This window comes from Equus asinus, chromosome 11 (genome assembly GCF_041296235.1).
Source record: "Equus asinus isolate D_3611 breed Donkey chromosome 11, EquAss-T2T_v2, whole genome shotgun sequence".
Taxonomy (NCBI): Eukaryota; Metazoa; Chordata; class Mammalia; order Perissodactyla; family Equidae; genus Equus; species Equus asinus.
Genome location: NC_091800.1, coordinates 33,142,521 through 33,165,159, shown reverse-complemented (window position 1 = coordinate 33,165,159; position 22,639 = coordinate 33,142,521). Strand labels below are relative to the sequence as shown.

General features: G+C 35.0%; 1 protein-coding gene across 1 annotated transcript in view; it reads right to left on the bottom strand.

Moving 5' to 3' along the window:
* Positions 1 to 395: 395 nt before the first annotated feature.
* Positions 396 to 22,639, bottom strand: part of SUGT1 (SGT1 homolog, MIS12 kinetochore complex assembly cochaperone) — a 37,891-nt gene continuing 15,647 nt past the window's right edge. The window contains exons 8-13 of the mRNA XM_014854856.3: positions 22,317 to 22,351; positions 20,589 to 20,685; positions 19,432 to 19,539; positions 10,728 to 10,818; positions 7,189 to 7,370; positions 396 to 767 (exon numbers count right to left, since the gene is read on the bottom strand). Of these exons, the coding sequence (XP_014710342.1) occupies positions 666 to 767; positions 7,189 to 7,370; positions 10,728 to 10,818; positions 19,432 to 19,539; positions 20,589 to 20,685; positions 22,317 to 22,351 (615 nt within the window). The 3' untranslated portion in view covers positions 396 to 665. The remainder of the gene's footprint in view (positions 768 to 7,188; positions 7,371 to 10,727; positions 10,819 to 19,431; positions 19,540 to 20,588; positions 20,686 to 22,316; positions 22,352 to 22,639) is intronic.

The window sequence follows — 22,639 nt, the reverse complement described above, 5'->3', positions numbered from 1 at the left end:
CTTTCCCAAATCACTCTTTGCCCCAGCTTCACAGATTCTCCTTCAGTATAGATAAATTTGCAGCATGTTAAACTCAAGTGTCTATGTTTTATACAGGAATTTGAAGTTAAAGACCAAAATCTCAGTGCAATTACAAATACTTCCCATAAAAAGAACCAAATGGGAATTTCTTATGATAAATAATTTCTCAAAGTTCTCATTAAAAACTTAAGAAAAAGGTAAATAAACCAAACTTCATAGAAAAATTGTATTTACAATTCCATTCAAAAGCAGTTTTTAAAAGCAAACAATATAACACTGAAGTTGAAAAATCTATGCTCACCCAAAGTTGCCAAGTCTAATAAATTATTAACAGAACAATGCATCAAAAATAAGGCAACAACCCAAGATATTCCATTGATGATTTCTCCACGCCCAAAACTAGGTAGTAATCTATCTTCCACTTCAGCATGTCTGAAATGCTTAAGGACAGAAGTGATAAAACATTATCTTCATTCTTCATTAGACTCTTAGAACACCAGAGAAAATAATTTCAAAGCACAAAGAGGTAAAGAGGTATAATCTTTCAAAAAGATACTCAGTGTTCAAAATTCAAGAATGCAGTACTAATACACAATGCACATTAGGTGAATATATGCAATAAAAGTGATAGCAAGTTAATTTATTTAGTACTTTTTCCATTCCATATCATCAGGGGGATTGATTTCAACTTTCCTTTTACCTACATCAGACCAATTGGTACTCAAAACTGTACCACCAGACTCCATCTGCAATAAGAAATAAAAATAGATTAATTCTTAGACCACATAATCAAACAGAATACTTTCTAAAAATGTTTGAAGCATAAAGTCCCAAATATAAGCTATGTTTGGCTCAACATAAACACAAGATAATATTTTGATTTAACCTTAGGCTTTCCAGTTACCATATTCTGTAAAATCTGAAATGGAAACTCTACAACAGTTAGGTAGGAGCATCTTGTTCACATACACCGCAATATAAAGAGCCACGTTCCCCTCTGCTAATCAGCTAGGTAGGTAGAAAAACTACCTTAAAATGAAAACAAAATTGGCTCCCAAAGAAAATAATGACGTAACCTCCTTTGCAGACGACAGTAAAAACCAGGCAAAGTAAACTCTTTCTATACTAGTTGGACAGAACTTTAGGAGCCCTTTCTTAATGCTCTCTCTGTGCCAAACATACTGCAAGTGTATGCTGGAATTTTTTAAAATCAAGGTACCGACAGGTACAGAAAGTCAGCGTCTCAGTAAAGAACTGGTTGTCTATTTATCATCTACTGAATATACTACCTACCAACTACCCTAGCATATTCACAAACACATAAAAAAAAACCCGACTTCTGAACATCTGTGATCTTAATAAAATAAAAATTCACTGGCTTGGATCATAGCAAAGAGCAGTGTGAATAAATCTAAACATTTGTAAATAATCAGCTGTGTTGCTAGCAAACATATAAAGTTACATACCCTAATATAATACTGGAACCTCAATATAACCCCACGCCCCATGCCTGCTGCCAAGCTCCCTTACACGGGTTGCTACGTATGGGATGTTCTCTATCCCAGTTCTTTTTCTGTCTTTAGTTATCCTCCAAGCATGACATCTCACCATTTCTCTGTGGTCTTTTTTGCCTCTAATCAGGACTCCACTCTTGTAAAATATATCTTCTGTATGAGCATAACTACCATTAATATAAGATGTATCACACTGCACTGTTAAAATTTTAAGAGTCTGCTTTCTTATATCTGCTTCTCATCCTTGGCTCCAACTAAACTTGACATCTCCTAAAAGGGAAGGAGTATATTTTACTAATACTTATATCCTAGATCTAAAGCACAGTGGCCTGGCACAAGGAAGGCTTCAAATAAAATGTTGAATAAAATGGGACAAGTCTATCTAATAAACTATTAAGAGGACTGAGGGAAGAAGATTTAGTTTATAACCTGATCATAATTCACTGACAACATTTATTTTCCCCTCTCTCTCTATTCACTGCAGTACAATTTAGCATTTCCCTTCTATTATTTTGTACATGTTGGTCTTCTGTACCAATTAGACTGGGAGATCACAGACAACAGTCTATTTTGTTTCTTTTGTATTATCACAAGGAGAGACACAAGCCCTTGGTATGCTCCAGGTCAATGCTGCCAAACAGATGGCTTGTTTTATGGGTGTATATGGTTCAATTACAATTAGCAAAGTCTCTGTATGAAAATGGACGCAGATTCTGTAATCTCTTGTTGAAATTTCACACACTGCTATTTTGTCCAGCATACTCTTCAAAAAGTCAATACTGAGATTGACTTCTGAGGACATGAAGCAGATGTATTTTTTCCTATTCTTCCCACTAAGTACTACTAAAAACCTTAGACATTATATAAATAAAACAAACATAAGATTACTCTAAAAGGTAAAGAGAAGAAACATCATCTAGGGACCTTGGGACCCAAGGAACATCATGGTGGTGAGTTCCCTGTGTTTTCTTTTTGCCTCGTATATGCTAGAGTTGGAGGTGAAAAAGCTGGAAATGCCAAGGGGCACCAACAAAAAAAGCCCCAACAAAAGCCTGATCTCTCTAGCTAAAACTTCAGGAAAGACAGCTTAGGGAGACAGAAAATTTTTAGACAATAATTGCTCTACTCCAGCTAAACACCAGAGAAGAAACTGTGGCCTCATCCCCACCTAGGCCAGCAAAGGCTGAGTGGGGAGCCTAGACTTCCATCCGTGCTAGGCTGTCATGAATCCACCTCCTCTACTACCTGTGATGTCAGTGGAAATCCTGTGGGGAGCCAGAACTCTTAGCCACCCCTAGCAATAACAAGAAGATGCTCTGGGGTGTCTAAGGAGACCAAGTGGGGGTTCTCGATTTTGACCTTCACCTGTCAGTAGTGAGGCATTGCCTTCCCTTCCTCTGCCAGAGTAGTTATCAGAGAAAGTCAACTAAGAAGGAGGGTTTAAATAAGATGCAGAGTCTCACAGCATAACATGAAAATGTCCAGGTTTCAACTGAAAAGCACTTGTGCTGGGAAAAGCACCAAAACTCAGGAAGATTTCAGATTATATTTTTATAAAAGAAGACAATCAACAGACACTAACATTGACATGACAGAGATGTTAAAACTATCTGACAAAGATTTTAAAGCAATCAAGGTAAAAATGCTTCAACAAGAAATTATCAACACGCTTGAAACAAATGAAAAAACAGAAAACCTCAGCAAAGCAACAGAAGATATAAAGAAGAAACAAAGAAAAGTTTCAGAATTGAAAAATACAATTCAAATAAAAAGGTCAGTGGATGGGCTCAAGAGCAAAACAGAGGGAACAGAGGAAAGAATCAGTGAACTGGAAAAGAAAACAATATAAATCACCTAATCTGAACAACAAAGAGAAAACAGAGATAAAATGAAGTGAGTCCCAGGGATGTGTGGGACTATAATAACGTATCTAAACATTTGTGCTGTCACGTTCCAGGAAGGGAGAGCACAAAGAAGGGAGGTCTGAAAAAGTACTCAAAGAAGTAACAGCTGAAAATTTCCCCAATTTAGCAAAAGACAGAAACCTATAGATTGAAGAAACTGAGCAAACCTCAATCTGGATAAATCCAAAGAAATCCTTGCCAGGACAGTTTGTCACAGGCAGATCTAAAAGAAAGCTTAAAGGAAGCTCTCTAAACAAGAAAGAAACAACAAAAAAATAGAAAAAAAATTTTTAAGATCAACAAAGAGCTGATTCTTTGAAAAAACATCAAAACTGACAAACCTCTAGCAAGAATGACAAAGAAAAAAAAGAGAAGACAAACCACCATTATGGAATGAAATGGAATATCACTACAGACTCTGCAGACATCAAAAAAGGTAGTAAGAGAATATTCTCAACACTGACAACTTAGACAAAATGGACCAATTCCTCAAAAATGCAAACTACCACAAGTCACTCAACATGTAACAGATAAGCTGAATAGTCCTATGAGCTATTAGGATAATTAAACTTATAATTTAAAGTCTCCCCCCAAAAAAATGCTCAGATGGTGTCACTGGTTTAAAGAATGTTTAAAGAAAAATAACACCAATTCTACACAATTTCTTCCCCAAAGCAGATGATGACAGAACACTTCTCAATTCATTTTATGAAGTTAGTATCACCCTGATACCAAAACCAGACAAAGACAATACAAAAAAAGAACACTATAGAGCCAGTCCTGTGGCCTAGCAGTTAAAGTTTGGCATGCCCTGCTTTGGTGGCCCAGGTTCAGTTCCCAGGCACAGAACCACACCACTCGTCTATCAATAGCCATGCTGTGGCAGTGGCTCCCATAGAAGAACTAAAAGCACTTACAACTAGAATATAGAATTATGTACTGGGGTTTTAGGCAGGGGGGAAAAAAGGGAAGACTGGCAACAGATGTTAGCTCAGGGTAAATCTTCTCCAACCAAAAAAAAAAAGAAAGAACACTATAGACCAGTAACTCTCGTGAATATAGACACAAAATTCAAAGTATCTGAAAATATAATTGAGCACTATATAAAAAGAATTATATACTATGATCAAGTGGGGTTTATCCCAGCGATACAAGGTCGATTCAATAATAGAAATCAACCATATTAATCAAATAAAATCACCATTGTAACAGGCTAAAGAAGAAAAATCATATAATCATATTGATCAATACAGAAAAATCATTTGACAAGTCAACAGCCATTCATAATAAAAATCTTAGAAAAATAAGATTAGAGCAGAACTTTTTTTTTTGGGTGAGGAAGACTGGCCCTGAGCTAACATCTGTGCGAATCTTCCTCCAGTTTGTATGTGGGATGCTGCCACAACATGGTTTGGTTAGCAGTGTGTAGGTCTGCACCCAGGATCCAAACCCACGAACCTTGGGCCACAGAGCGAACCCTGAAGCAGAACGCATGAACTTAACCACTACGCCACTGGGCTGGCCCCTAAAGCAGCACTTTCTTAGCTTGGAAAATCTACAAAAATCTACAGCTAATATTATACTTAAGGGTGAAAGACTGAGCGGTTTTCCCGTAAGATGAGGAACAGGGCATGGACGTCCACTCTCATTACTCTTACTCAACATAGTGCTGGAAATTCTAGCCAGCACAATATAGCAAGAAAAGGAGATAAAAGGCATACATATCAGAAAAAGGAAGAAATAAAACTGTCCCTATTTGAAGATGATATGATTGTCAAGAGAAGCACAAGGAATCTACCAAAAAATTTCCTAGAACTAATGAGTGAGTTCAGCAAGGTCACAGAATATAAGATCAACATTAAAAAAACCAACCGTATTTCTAGATGCTAGCAACGAACATGTGGACACAAAAAGTAAATATACAACACCATTTACAATCACTCAAAAAAAATTTAATTAAATACTGTATGGGATTTATATGCTGAAAATGGTATAACCTTGATGAAAGAATCAGAGATCTAAATAGAGTGAAAGATTCAACACAGTGAAGTCACTCTATACTGATAAAACAGTTCAATACAATTCCTAACAGGATTTTTTGGTACACATAGGCAAAATATTCTAAAATTTTATGGAAAGGCAAAGGAAATAGAATATCTAAAGTAACTTTGAAAATGAAGAATAAAGTAGGAGGAATGAATCTGCCCAATTTCAAGACTAATATAGCTATAGTAATCAAGACTGTGGTATTAACAGAGGGACAGACATGTAGATCAATGGAACAGGAAACCGAGAAATAGACTCACATAAATATGCTTCAACTGATAAAGTAAAAAAAGCAATTCAATGGAGGAAGACAGCCTTTTCCACAAATGGTGCTGGAGCAATTGAACACACATAGGTTAACAAAAAAAAGCCTTCAACCTACTCTCACACTTTATATAAAAATTAACTCAAAATGGATCATAAATTTAAATGTAATATTAAAAGAAAAAACACAGGAGAAAAATCTTTGAGATGTAGGACTAGGCAAATTCTTAGACTTCACACCAAAAGCATGATCCATAAAAAGAAAAACTGATACACTGGACTTCATCAAAATGAAATACTTTGGATCTGCAGTATTGTTAAGAAAAGGAAAAGATGAGCCACAGACTGGGAGAAAATATTTGCAAACCACCTGTCTGACAAAGACCTGTCCAATTACTAGTAGCCAGGGCTTAAGGAGGGGTCGGGGCAGGAAGGAAGTGAGTATGGCTATAAAATGACAACAATGAAGGAATCCTGTCACAATGGAAATGTTCTCTATCTTATCTGTCAATATCACGGCTATGATGTTGTACTAAAGTTTTCCAAGATGTTTCCAGAGGGGAAACTCTATAAAAAAAAATACAAGGGATCTCTCTGTATTATTTCTTACAACTGCATATGAACCTATAATTACCTCTACAAGTGTAGTTAAAAATATTTTTTTAAATCAATAGTGAAATGTACAATCATAACCCATTACTACATGGTAACTTACGTGGAACATCCGGGCCTCAAATATATCTATTAACTAAATATTAAGTTTAATTATTAAATATTAATTTTAACTTTCTACTATAAATATAAATGCCTTAAGAGAGTGACACTCTCAGAACTACTGGTAAAAATCAAATGATTACATCTTTAAGCAGATAATCCACACAATTTTGCAGTAATGACTTGTCATTAAAATTTCAGAACTTGAGGGCTAATTCAGGTGGTATTTATGCTGCTCCGGCGAAAAGCTTGCATTTTCTTAATCAATAGACAAAATTATCAACAAACGAATGAATAATCAATATGCACCTTCTACTTGACAAACACTGTTCTAGAAGTTTCCCTTCTGTATTCTTCATCTCTGACATTAAGACTATACATGGTTCTAGAAGGTAAACAACGGAAGCTCATTCAGCTATTGTGATAAATCCCAACTAATATAACTCTGTAACCTTGGTATTTCTTAAGCCTTCCAAGATCTAACTCATTGATAAAAGATTTTTCTTTGGAATAAACCTCTTGTTTCTCATCTCCTCCACAAGTTTCTAAATTCCTCAATAATTACTCTAAGTTTAGAGCAGGAAGAAATGTTCAGACAAAGCCTATTCAAAAAGGTCTCCCAACTACACTATATGCAATTTGGTCTCAAATTACCTACTTATTGTTATCTTACAATTTCTGAAATTTACTACCACAATGTATTTTTTTAAAGCTCATGTTCTTACAAATGATTTGTTCATGGCACGTTTCACTTCATCAGAACCATCTGAATAGATCTGCTGAAATAATTTGTTTAAAGCTGCATCTCCCTCCAACTTCTCATTCTTTTCTTCTTCTTTGATCTCACCAACCAATTTATCCCAATTTCTTGTATAATGAGATGACGATGGATATAGGTTCTTTACATCTATGGATTAAAAAAAACAGAGGTGATTAACTAATACATGTTGATTACGTCAAGAATAAGTAAACTTTGTGACCATGGTGTATAGAACATCTTAGCAAATAGTTTAGATTGCTGAAATTCATGTTTGTAACGTGCCTTTCTGATACATACATCAATAAGTAGATTTACACTTCTAAAAACTGAATCAGTAAGCATAATGTAAAATCTGGGAACTTCTTACGAGCAAAATAACTCATTAAGTGTAAATTTTTGTAAAAATTACGCAAAATTAGATTAAAAACATTCTACATATTAGCAATCGAGGAAATGGTAAGAAGTATACAAGAACTTTTATACTTACAGAAACGTTAAAGCAATTCTAAAAATAGTATTTTTTTAAAAGACACTTCATTAAGAAATTTCTCTTGTAAACAAGATTTTAATAAATGTTAAAAATGTGGCTTTTTCTGAGGTACTTACATATCTTTCAGAGTAGAAATAAACTGAAAATATAAATAATTATCCGTGACATTTGACAATGAGTTAAGACTATCTTCTCCCCACATTAAAAATATTAGATTACTTCAAAAGGGAATAAGGAATTCCTGAATGTTGAAAAACACAACATGTGATGATCTAGAGTTCAATGACCACATCACACACACACAGAAAATAATAGTACTTGTAGGGCACAGTGAAGTAAACAGAGGCTGCTTGCAGCCAGAGAGGCCACAGGCTCAGGGGCTCAGGGGACTGAGAAGACTGCCCCCAAAACCAAAGGAATTAAGATCTTGCCACCTAAAAAGTAAAAAAGTACCTAACCTACCTAGTAGCTATAAGAGCAGTTCTGTTCACTGTCTAATGGAAATATACCTTGAGCCACATATATAATTTAAAATTTTCTAGTAGCCACATTACTAAAACAAATCAGGTGAAATACACTTTAATATATTTTATTCAACATAATATATCCCAAAATAGTATCATTTCAACATGAAATCTGTATAAAAATACTAAGAAATTTTATGTTCTTTTTTCATACTAAATCTTCAAAATCTGGTATGTATATATTTTACACTTACAGCACATCTCAATCCAGACTACTCATATTTCAAGGTGCTCAACAGGTATATGTGGCTAGTGGCTAATATACTGGACAATGTAGCTATAGAGCTTAAAAAAAAAAAAAACTTGATTCAAAGCTTCCCTATCAATATTTCAGGATACATGAATCCTAATCCAAATGTCCCTTTTCCACTACTACCTCTCTATATCCCTTTTCTCAAAATAGTTGAGAAACTACTAATTGTTCATTCTGTCTTTCCATCTCCTCTCTTCACCTGTAATCCAACCTTCTCCGTCTATACCCCACAAAACAAAACACCGCCCTCCCCCCAGTTTTACTCAGGGCAAGCATACTGGTTTTCAAGTCCTATCTACCCTTCCTCTACCAGTAATCCCCTCTATCTCTGCACATTTTCACCAGCAGCCAAAGAAAAGAAAACTCAAATTAAGAGCCTAGGAAACAGGGTTTAATTAATCCTAATGCTGATTCCCCAGAAGGATGAGAACACAGGTTCTAATCTCCATTTTACAGATAAGAGACCTGGCCCAGACAGGTTAAGCAACTTGCCCTTATCTGCAGTCTCCAGCTTGCAATACATAGGAATCTGACAAGCATATTAATTCCTTACAAAAATATAACAAAACAGGAGGAATAGCATCTTGAATATCCAAAGCACTGAGTTTAGAAAAACTTTAACACTAAAAAAATCTTTATATTTAATCTTAGAAAAACTTTAACACCATGTAGATGGCAGATGAACTACTGAGAGATGGGTAACCCAACTTTCTTGCTCATTCACTACACTATCAATTAACTACAAAGATACTTATGTCAGCTGAGACCTTGCATTGTTAGAAAATGTGGCAATAAGCAGTATCACACATGGGATTAACAGAAGAACCAGACCCAGACTCTGAAGACTTGGGTTTAGTCCTAGAGAATGAAAACTGCTGGGTGATCTATTATTAAGCAAGTTGCTTAACCCTTCTGAGCCTGTAAAACAGGAAGAACAATACTGGGCTGCCTACAATATAGTGCTGTTAGAATTAAATGAGACGCTACATTTTAAGTGTTTCTTTAAAAAAAAATGCTTTGAGCTATATATAAACCTCAGCCCAAAAATCTCTTTAGGGGGTCAGCCACAAGAAAAGCACATAACATCTCTACTACATCTTTCAAACAAAGTGAAGCAGAAGCTTAATTAAATAGCTTAAATATCAACTTGAAATATTCCAATCCTTAAAAATTATCTGTTGGTGTCAATGTCCTGGTTTTGCTAAGTATGCTATAGGCTAATTACGATGTTATTTTGCAGAAAAGCTGGGTGAAGGGTACATGAGAACTCATTTCTCCAACTTCTATGAAAACCTAAAATTATTTCAAAATAAAAATAAGCTAATAAAAATCAACGATCTGTTGGCTAATTCCATTATCTTCTAAAAGGTGCCACAAGTAAATATATTTTCTGTTATAGAAAGCAGCGAAAAATCTAAAGTAGCTGAAACAATGCTATCTCAATTCAGTCATCCAATCACGGCATTAACTCTAATCAAAGAGAAATTTCTCTCCATTCATTAATGAGGACATTGCCGTAAAATACAGTCTTAGTTGTAGTTCTAGGAGTGTCTTGCAGATTAATTATCCTGTTAGAAAAATACATATGTGCCTATTGCATATGCTTACAATTGACCCAACATAAAGCAGCCTGTTCCTTAAAGGGTTAAATTAGCGTACAGCAGCTCTATCACCCAGGTTTGGGTAAGTGCACACTATGATGTTCGCACAACAACGAAATCACCTAACGACACATTTCTCAGAATGTATCCCTGTCGTTATGTGAAGCATGGCTGTATAGTGAAATACGCTAGATACTTTATGAAGCCCTCAAATTTCAGGAAATTGAGTTGACAATATCAGAAGAAACAGAAAGGAATAAGTAAGAGAGGACAGGGAAGAGGAGGAAATATGTAAGCAGAGTAAACTACTAATTCACTTAAAACCCAAAAAGAAACAACAGGAAAGGTCAACACAAAAAAACAAGCAACCCCTAACTGATGTCAGAAACTGACATAGTAAACAAATCCCAACTCCCTTTGGGCTTTTGCTGCCACTCATTGTATTCTTAGAGTTTAAGAAGTTAGAACCTTCATAAGAAAGGCTACTTTGTATTCATTACAGAGCAATCTTATTATACTCAATGTATCTTATCTCGGGAACATGAATAATGAAAGTAGAAAGAGTACTCATTACTATTTAATTTCAACCATATAACACAATATGAATTTAAGGTTCATCAAGTCTAGAAAACAAACCTGCTATGAACTGTTTCGGCTTAGGCACATCTCCTTGCCCCTCTAGCTTTTCCCATCTTATAGCCTCTGGCTTTTTCATTTTAATTTCAATCTGGAGAAAACATGAGATAAAACCCATTATTCAATGTAAAATACACAAAACAGTGAAAAAATGCAATTTTTCAAGTTTAAGTCATCAAAGTTTTATAATAGTGTCCTTGAGATAGTTTCCTTAAATTATCCAAGGTTAAATTTTAACAACTTTGAAACATTTATTTTGTTTCTACTTAAAAGCCAGCCTTCAAAAACAACATACAAATTGAAGAGTCTTGAAATCCACTCTTTTCTTCTTCTAAAGTAGTGTTCTCAATCTGGGTTGATTTGTCTGGAGACATTGTTGATATCACGCCTGGGGTGCAGGCGAGGGTGCTATTGACATCTAGTGAGGAGAGGCTAGGGTGCCACTAAACATCAACATTCAGGGCAACCCCTCCACAACAAAAGAATTATCCAGCCCAAAATGTCAACAGCAGCACTCACCGCTGAGAAGCCTGTTCTAAAGGAATTACTACATTTCGATGTACATTACTAACCTTAGAGTGGAGAAATTCATTCCATTGTATAAAATGAGTCCAAGTAATGCTAACATTTTTACAATTGATCATTCAATAATTATTTATTTTTTTATTGAGTTATTGATAGGTTACAATCTTGTGAAATTTCAATTGTACATTAATGTTTGTCAGTCATGTTGTAGGTGCACCACTTCACCCTTTGTGCCCATCCCCCACCCTACCTTTCCCCTGGTATCCACTAAACTGTTCTTAGTCCATAATTTTAAATTCCTCATGAGTGGAGTCATACACAGATTATCTTTCTCTCGCTGGCTTATTTCACTTAACATAATTCTCTCAAGGTCCATCCATGTTATTGCAAATGGAACGATTTTGTTCTGTTTTGCAGCTGAGTAGTATTCCATTGTATATATGTACCACATCTTCTTTATCCATTCGTCTGTTGCTGGACACTTAGGTTGCTTCCACGTCTTGGCTACTGTAAACAGTGCTGCAATAAACATTGGGGTGCACAGGACTTTTGGGATTGCTGACTTCAAGCTCTTTGGATAAATACCCAATAGTGGGATGGCTGGATCGTATGGTAGTTCTATTTTTAATTTTTTGAGGAATCTCCATACTGTTTTCCATAGTGGCTGCACCAGTTTGCATTCCCACCAGCAGTGTAGATCATTCAATAATTATTAAACACGCATTATGAGCAAGGTATAGTCTTCAGGGATGTGGGGGATTTTTAAAATATTAAAGACATGTCCTTGACCATTTGGAAACATGTGAGATACTTGGAGAAAGTTACTCAAGAGGCAAATAAATGTTCTAAAAGCTCAGGAGAGGTCACAGCTGGCTGTGAACAGGGAACGTTTCAGGGCACCTTGAAGAGCGGTGAGGGGTAGGAGCATTTGCAATGGTGGAGGCAGGTAGGTCTCCAGAAGCAAACAGAAGAGCCTAAAATTGGAGCCCTGAGGTGTGAAAGGACACAGTGCATCAGGGAGTACAGAGGAGACTAATTTGCTGCAAGTCCAGGACTTATGTTAGAGCAGTGAAAAATACACATGGAAAAAAAGGTGTAAGCAGACTATGAAGAGCTTCTGAATGCGAACCTAAGGTCACATATTAAAATGAAGTATTAGCAGCATCCTAGAAACATCTCTCTAATCAAGGCTGGTCCCCTAGAGTCTACCCTTAACCCTAACATAAGCTCACATAGCACTTAGATCTACCTTTTGTTTTCCTTATTCCAATAGTGCACTCTACTCCCGTTTCTAGCCTGGCAGAAATCAGCATTTATAGTGCTGGTAACCACAGTAATAACTATTATGCAAATAGTTTAAGAATCAAATTAGAATTTTATATTCTAATTTTTTTCCTAAGAAAAGGATTATTACTTGTATAAGCAGGAAAAAAAGATTTAACAAAAAGAAAAGCCTATTTACATCTTGGTTCTTTGACTCCTTTAGATCAGAAGAATCATTTAAATTAGTAATTACTGGTAATCTTTCTACCGCCTGCCTTTATCAAGAGAATCCTTAAAATTTGCATTTTAAAATAACAAAATACTAACAGAGAAATCTGCCAATATTTTTAATCAGACATGAAGGGATGGTGTGGAAGGGGTGTGGTCTCTTAGTATTTGTATTTTCTTTAGGAGCAGTGAAACGTAACAAAAAAAGTTGTCATGAGAGAAAAACATGAAACAAATGTGCCTGGGAAATGTGCAAAAAGATAAGTATTTTAAATGCAATTTACATGTTTAAATTCTACATAAATAAAAAAATTTTATAAGACTCTCTAGAATTCCCTAAAATGAACTATGATTAATCTTTTTAAAGTAAAATATCATTTGTATTTTCTCATACACAATATTAACTGAGGGTACTCTGGTTATCTTAAGCTGTCACTGCTGGAATATTTACCAAAAAGGTACATAAGGGCTGGCCCAGCGGCACAGTGCTTAAGTTTGCATGCTCTGCTTCAGCAGCCTGGGGTTCATGGGTTCAGATCCCAGGCACAGACATATCCACTGCTCATCAAGCCATGCTGTGGTGGTATCCCACATACAAAACAGAAGAAGATTGGCACAGATTTTAGCTCAGGGACAATCTTCCTCACCAAAAAAGAAAAAGTACATAAATCCAATAGCTGGCAATGACACAGCAATAGTTACTGAAAGGGGCTATTAATATTATCCTAAAATTTAAAATTGCATCTTCCTCCTCTAATTTTCAGTTCATTTGGAAATGAAGACCTGGCAAGCAGTATGTAACATCAACACTACCCTTAACTAACCTCAGGCACAGGGCACTCCATATCCGCACCACACGTTCCTGTGCTAAGTACTGTCTATAAAAAGTTCCTTGTTTCACCTGAAGAGCAGCACACACGAGCACTTGCATCTACTGAAAGCCTCAGTATATACATAACCTGAGTAACTGCGTTATGAACAAGGAGGCCTTTAGAAAGCCAAAGTTAAAGCTCTTAGTAACAACTTGTTTCCACTGAGACATGCTGAACTGAACTTGAAATTATACTTAATTCATTCATTAAAATAGCTGCACATAACAGACCATTTTAAACAGTTTTTAAAAAGGTAAGAAGAGGGAACTAATTCTCTATGAATTCCTTTTTACACGTACTTCACTTTCAATACGTGTACATCCTTCTAAAAATGAAGTCTTAAATCTTGATGATTTTGGTAGATACTTCTCAAATTACCACCAGTCCAATTTCAGCTATTTTTATTGCGACCATGAATAAGTCATTAAATTAACTTAAAACTTTGCTAGCTTGCTTAAAGGTTGCTCTTATATGCACAGGAAAGGCTTTCAATGCACCATAATCCCAAAGCAGTATCTGCGAGTGACTACTAAGGATCCATACTGTGCTGGATTTTCAGTCTTCAATGTTATGGGTCCTACCCACCAGCCACCTCTACGGTCTTCTTTGCACAGCAGAGAGTTTAATTTTTTCCCATGAAAGTAACTTTAGACTTAAAGAGAAGCCATTACTCCTAAAGGGTCATGGCATAAAGACACCGTCTTCTTAAGAAGTGGTAAGCAAGCTCCCACTTACTGCTACAGATTGATGGTGAGGGATCTTTGTCCCAGAGACTAGAGAGCTGTGCAGTTTACTGGTAACGTTTTTTTTCTGGCAAACAGAATCATCTGTTTTAAGGCGGCAGTCATTAAATAAGGGTTCCTCGGATCTTTAGAATGTAGCTTTCCCAACGTTGTCTTACTCAGCTTTGAGCATGTTTAATTGCTATATCAAACCCCTGTGCTCAATAATACAGTAGTTCAGTCTTCCTGAGGCCAGACTGCACAGCTACCTTCTTTATTTTTACACTCAAATCACTTTAAAATCATTTTTTAAAATGCAGAAGATGGTAATGAATGAAGAGGAACTGAAAAATCTTGCCAAAGTTCTAATAGCTCAATTCAAATACCCACCGAGTGCCTACTCTGAGCCAGGCACTGCACTGGTACATACGGCCACTGCCTCTATTCTTCTTGAAGAAATCAATTAGAAGTGACAGTCCCATAAACAAAAGATTCTAGTATATATCACCTGTACTGACAGACCTAAGTGTTGGGAAATATCTAGTTATGTGGAAGGAACTACGCCAAAAAGTCATTCACTAGTGAAGACTGAGTGATTACTTTCTCAGCTCCTTTATATTTCTCCAAATTTTCTATGACACACATTTATTGCTTTTATAATCTGAATAAAAATCTAAATAATCAGGATAAAGTACTACTAATAATAGTAAGATTGAGAATTTATTACATTCCCCATGTACTAAGTGCTTCATATATTATCTCAATTAATAAAACAACTCTGTAAGAGGAGATTACCATCCATATCTTAGAGATGAGGGAGCCAAGAGATAGAATACCTTGCTGGAAGTGTCTTTTACTGCCAGAAGTTTTACTTATTTTATATCCTCAGAAATAAGCAGAGGTTGAGAACAAGACAAAAACAATCAGCTGTGTAATTTTAGAAAGAGAAGAGTCACAAACAGGTGCCACTTACTGGATATATGACCACAAGCAAGTAATTAACCTCACTGAGCCTCAGTTTCTCCTTGTAAAATGGGATTAATAAGACCTATCTCATTTAGGGCTCTTATGAGGATTAAATGAGACCACATATGAAAAGAATATAGCATTACGTCTGGCACATAACAACTGAATGTTATTATAAATCCCATCATCATCATCATTATAATTAGCTAAAAACTCTGGGCAAATTATTTAACATCTCTGGGTTCAGTTTCCATACCTGTGAATAGGTGATAAAAATATTTACATCCTGCAGTAATTGTGAAGATTACATGGGATAATACACAGAAGTCAAAACAGTTACCTACTATAATTCTCCACAGGTCAAACAATATGGGACTGTGGGAATAAGCTCCAGTAAATGCATACAATGAAATACTTCACTGTAGAATATTTAAGGGCATGGAAAATACTCATAACATATGGCTAAGTTTAAAAAAACAGCTACAGGTAGGATGTACAGTAAAATCCTTTTCTTTTGAAAATATATGAATATACTTTAATAGAAAAGGTGACAAGAATATACTCCAAGATCTATAATTTGTGGATATCAGCAACTAATTAGCTATTTAAAAAAAACCTCAACGGCTGGCCCCATGGCCCAGTGGTTAAATCCGAGTGGCCCAGGGTTTCGCCAGTTTGGATCCTGGGTGTGGACACAGCACCGCTCATCAAACCATGCTGAGGCAGCATCCCACATAGTACAACCAGAAGGACCTACAACTAGAATATACTACTATGTACTGAGGGGCTTTGGGGAGGAGAAGGAAAAAAAAAAGATTGGCACATGTTAGCTCAGGTGCCCATCACAAAAAAACTCAAAAAACGTATTACCACCACCATTGTATCAAAAAGACATAATGAAACAAGAACCCAAAACCCCCCCATCTGTGTTTAAAACAACAGCAGCATCCTGCCCAGACACCTCCACTCCATTATAGCATCACTGTGCTTCTTCTATGAATATTAAGAATTCTAAAACTTCTCAAACTTTAGTGGGTTAAGAAGGAAGAAGGGGCCCATTTGTCTCTAAGTAAAGACAGACATTTTTATTTCCCATGGTTCCAATTAAAAGCTTTCATATTTTATATTGAATAATATGGAAAAATTACTTTGACTAAAAATAGGAATACAAGAATATTTCTACAAGGGCAAACTTACTCCAAAGGATTCTGAGAATTCCAATTTTTACCTGGAGTGAATATTAATCTTTAAAATGAGTATTTTGCAGCACAGTTGTTATTAAAGTTATTTATAATCCTGATTGTGACCAGAGAACACTGTCATGAAATTTAACAAGATGGAACAAGAGAAACATTACAGTTTCTTAATAAAGGAAATGGATTAAGGCAGATATGAAAGCTGGTATTCAGTAAAAGGAAAAAACAACTATCGAGGGTACTGAAAAAATATGAATTCTGACTTGGGAAAACATATTAGATATTACACTGTAAAATATTTAGTTAAGAAATGCTATTTCAATTATTTAAGGGTCCTCCTCTTCTTATTTTCATTGGAAATTATATCTCACTTGAATTAACAATACTTAACCAATGGTTATACATGAATATGTAACATTCGTTCAACCTTGAAGGTGGGAAAGAAAACAGGATTCTCAAAAGCAAAGAAATAGCCCTTTCAAACCACAGATTTTACAGAATCTCTAATTTTAAGAAGATTCTCCTAGGCAAAATGCATCCTTTTCTCAATCCACTTAAAGGATTCAAGACATCTGAATACATAGGAAAAGCAAATTACTTCACTGTTTTCCTGTGTCATCACTAAATAAGCCTCAGTAACCCAGAGAAAGATTTTATTTTCAATATTTTAACACTGTCTCCCTTTGTTGTATGAAAAAAGATTCAAAACTTTCATCATTTCCCTTAACATATAATTAAAGTACAATTCTTTCCATTTGTTTCCCATAAAATTACAGCTTAAAAATTGGTAGTCTAACGAAGTAATATATATTAATTTGGGTTAGGACAAGAAAAATAATCGTCCTTCAGAATGCATCCTTAAAATCTATTCTTTAATCCAGAACTTAGAAAAAACTAAGCAAAGCAGCACTAGCTTCACAGAAGTAAAAGTATTCCTCCTGGGTCAGAGTGAACAATTTAGTAACTATGTGAACCTGGGGAAAGCACTGAAAATGCATGAACCTCAGTTTCTTTTCACCCGTAAAACTATGAAAATACTTATTTTGCCAACTTCACAGGACTAACAGCAGAATCCAATTTAAGTTCATTCACTGAACAATTACTGACCACCCACTATGTACAGTGCACAGGGCTAGGGTGGTCAAATTTTTACTAAAAAATTATTCATTGTTTGTAAAGTTAACCGGGTGTCTGGTACTTTATCTGGAGACTCTACCTGGAGCATATACAAAGACACAAACATGACATGCTTGTTATCCTCAAAAGACTTACTAAGAGCAAGGGAAATAAAACATACATATAAACAAACTACTATTCAAGAAAAGCAGTTATGTAGCATTTTAAGAAAGGAGAAAAGATGAAAAAGGCGTATCGAGAACACAGTAAGAGAAGCTGGGGAATAGTTAGAATCAACAAGCACTCACAAGGTTCAAAGGAGAGTAACAAATAAGGATGAGAGTGCTTAGTTACATCCTCAATTCTAGCCACACAGACTTGTGTATTTACTGCACATATTACTCTTTGGTAAGTGTACGGGGCGGCTCAGTAACACAAGGTTTTAAGTCATTTACCATCTATTCACACAAATCAGTTTACATTTAAATTACTTCAAAAGGACATGCAGTAACAACATCTTGATATATACAAAAATGCCAAACTCCTAATAGTCTCCGTCCCAAATCTAGCTATAGTTTTGTGCTTCATTACTTTACCCAAGATTATTTTATTAAATAAATTCTACACTGTATGTATGAGGCCAGTAAGACAAAAATCTTGATAAGATTTCATCCCTTTTCCCACTTTCTATCATCCAAGCAACTCTGTTTCCCATCTCTCCCTCATAAGTAAACACCTTTTACTTTGTAATCTTCAAATAAACAGATCATTTTTAACTAGATGCAAAAACTACTGCTTCTTTACTTTGCACTTCCTACTCCCACCCTCTGCAGATATATCCTTTTCTTTCAGCAGGCCCAGTTACCATTCTTCATGACACAGATCGACCCTGATTCTATTCTATGACAGGAAAATTCACATGTCCTTAAAACTTAAACTCAATAGTTAATAAGATATGTTGCAGGACACGTATAAAAAAGCGTAGTATTGGAAAAAGTGTACTTCTATCATTCATTCTCATTAAGTCATCATACACCTTCCCACAACTTTACACATGAAGGATTTCAGAGCTCAAAGTCCACATCCCTAATTTTTATAGATGCAAAAAATTTAGTCCTATAATAATTTTGTGACTAGTCTATAAATTCACAGGGCAAGCAAAGAACTAGATGTCAGATTTTTTTGATTTTCAGTTCAGTATCTTTCCTACTAAATTATACTACTACCAACTACATCTTTTGATATTTAAAATATTCCCTGAATTTGAATTATATTGCATATTTTTACTTCTTGAAAATATAAAGAATCTAAAAATTACATAGTTACTCAAACTACAATTATTCACTAACCCCCCACGACAAACTAAAATTCAGCTTACCTAAAACACACAACAAAAAAAGAGCAGATTCATCTTTAAAGTAGTTTGTATCCTTAAATGTGTAAGATAGGGTGAAAAAGTATTTGTATATCAAAACAGGCCAGAGTGACAAGTTCAAGAAACAAGACACTGTCAGTATCAAATCTTAGAGATGCTGATTATATCTTTTTTGGAAACCTCTTTATTGAGAAGTATTATACGTATCTTAATAAGCGTCCAAACGCTACTGAGGTTAAGTAGACTTTTACACTCCACTGTCCTAGAATTTTGGGAGGGGGAAAAATTGTTACTCAAAAACTATCGTTCTTATTTACCTCTCCCTTTTAATTTAAACATATGTGGCTGAAAGGATCTAAGTTTATAATCACATGGGTGATTAGTGGACCAATGTTTGATTTTGAAAAGATTGCTACTGACAATCCTTCTCAATTGTCCTACCTTTGTTGAAAGTACTTTAAACGTGCTCTGTTCTGGTATCACAGAATGAAGAAGTCTCAGCTTCAAATTGTAATCCTCTCCAGAAGGAAGTTTCACTGAAGCAGATAACTAATGAAAACAAAATTAGCAGTGCATTTCATAAGTTTATTTAATGAAGGGTAAAATACTTAAACTGAATATAATTACAGAATTTCAATATTGCTGCAGATTATTTTAAACACTTTATATGGAATATCAGATTTAAGAACCTCAAAATAACCCTTTTTTTCCATCTGGTATCCTCACATGAATTCTCATATACATAATTAAACAGCACAAAAGAGTGTATTTCATAACACATATTTAGCATTTAAATCTCAAGGAGACTCAAGACACAAGAGTAAAATGATACAATATGTAACAAAAGAATTCATGTGTAAAACGTCTAGTTCTACCACAAACTCTCCTAAATATCTATCACAATATTTTCTAAGTGCTAAGATACAAAGTTATTAAAAGTCACATTCATTTAATACAGTTAGTAAAATCTAAGATGTATAAATCATACAACAAATAAGTAGACCTTTTCACGAAGTATACTGCATAAATGAAATCAAATCACATTATCTTTTTTTTTTGGCGAGGAAGACTGTCCCTGAGCTTAACATCTGCTACCAATCCTTCCCTTTTTGCTTGAGAAAGATGATCCCTGAGCTAACATCCATGCCAATCTTCCTCCATTTCCTATGTGGGACACCTCCATAGCATGGTTTGATGAGTGGTATGTAGGTCCGCACCTGGGATCCGAACCCACAAACCCTGGGCTGCCGAAGCAGAGTGTGCAAACTTAACCACTATGCAACTGGGCTGAGCCCAAATCACATATCTTACTAATGGTCTTATATATTTCTCAATTAAGTTCTGCTTTGAATTCTAAATCTAAAGAAAATAATGCACATCTAGTTATAATCTACAGTATACATATACTCTTATCTCAAAACTTAAAATGATTCCAATGGAAAAGGAATGCTTCAGATTTTTATCAGCATTTACTACATTATCTCAGGAAGAAATGACATATATCTGATAAACTGCTACAGATTATTCTGCAATATACTGTATTTATAAATAAAAGTATTTAATCTCAACATAAAAAATGGTTCAAAGGCTATAATGACCTCTTTTTCTGAAAATTCCACATTTACATCATTCTTCTGAACATTCTTGATCATAAGTGTAATGATTACTTGAGATTCTGTTTGATACCAGTCATACCTATTAAAAAAGAAAAAGGAAACTTAAAACAGAACTTCCAATTTTCTTAGTTATTGCTTTGTTTTGATAAGATAAAAACTACAATTTGATAAACAGTAAGAGCTCCACCTTGAGGAACAAAATAGCAAAGCAGTGCTGGTTCATAGAAACAATTTTATATAACTAATTTCCCATGATCTGTACTAATGGAAAAGAACAGTAAGGTAGATGATGCCCCAAACCCTTCCAGTGGATTTAAATACTTACATGATTTTCTGGGTTCTGACTTACATCTCTAATACTGCTGAGCTTAAGCTAATGTTAAAGATAAGATTTACTCTAAATAGCTAACAGTTATTATACACCATCAATAGTTTTATACTCATTTCAATCTAATACCAAGAAGATGTAAACACTTCCATCCCTATTTTACAGATGAAAAAATGTAAGTTCAGAAGGGTGAAGCAATCAGCCCTTCAGTGATAGGTGTTACACTGGACCCAGGTTAGCTTGACTCCACACTCCATGATCTCGCAACTGAAGCTGGGGACAAAAAGCCCTGAGAATAGGGGGCAGAAGTAAATGAGCTGAAATTAAAATAATTCAAAGTTCAACTCATTCTGCCAGGCACATTAAATACAATATTTTTCTTCAATCCCAATGTGTGTGGGAAGATTCGTGTCCCTAGAGATTCTAATTACGTGTCTGTCTCACACTGAAAGCTCTAAAAATGTAGGGACCCTCACCTTAAAATTAGACCACATTATAAACTCCAGGAGGGCAAAGTGATTTATCTATCCTATCACTATTACATTCCCAGGACTAAGCACAGCGCTTGGTACACAGTGTACTTACTAAATCAATGTTGGATTATTTTTTGCTCCAAACACCATAATTACTATTTGATATTTATGTGCCCTCTCCCTGCTGCTGCCACCAAGCTAGTCAAAGTTCCTGTGACTACTAGGTACTTGGAGAGTCCTCTTGTATCTCCCCAGAAAGAACACGAATAAATTGCTTTGTTTTAACATTTCCAAGGCATTTTAGGTAATTGTGTCAAAAAGCACCTTGATTAAAGAAATAAACTATAAGAGTCCCACAGTTTCTCTTTAAAATTCAGTGAGAAAGCAAAGCTCAATGCCTTATGCTTCCTTCTGTTTCAGTCCTAAGAATACATGTAGTACACATGGCTAATAAATAATTAAAAATAAATTCAAATACTTGCTAGCTGCTTAATCATTACTGTAATCGCTGCCCTCACCATTGGTCACTTTCAACTTACACAGAATTATTTTATGAAAAATTTACTCCAAGTATAAAAGGCAGGTAAAATTACACTTCTCTCGAGCCTACTATTAACTTATTTACCTATATAATAACAACTAGACTGGAAGACACTCTCCTTAATATATGGAAAGGCGACATAATATGGAATTACGTGAAACAAGCTTAAAGTTGAGAAGTAATTTGAATTTAACCTTAATATGAACACTAATACTAATCAGTAAACAGCCTTAGAATTAGTTTTTCAAGGCTATAACATGATTTTTAAAAAAATTTAAATCAAAGGTAAGGATCTGCTTACTTTCCAATGACAGGGTCTTTTTCCCTTTAAGCATATTCATCATGCATTATAAAAAAGAAACACTTACTTAATTTTTGACTGATGAGTCCGCTGGGATGCAGACTAATTTTCGCAGGTTGAAAGAGAAAGATTTTTACAAGTTAGTTTAGCAATTCTATATTTAAACGTATTATTAACTTACCCAGTGTTATAGTTGCTTTGATACAGAATAACTACATGAAAATATCCTTCAAAGACAAAGCATGGTATCCATAACTGTTAAATAATACTAGTCCTCACAAAAATTAGAATATTCAGCATTTTTATAATTGAGTTTCAATTTCAAAAAAGATTTTTCTTCTAAAATAAAAGCAGCATAAACCCCAGAAAACTTTCTAAAGGTATGACTGG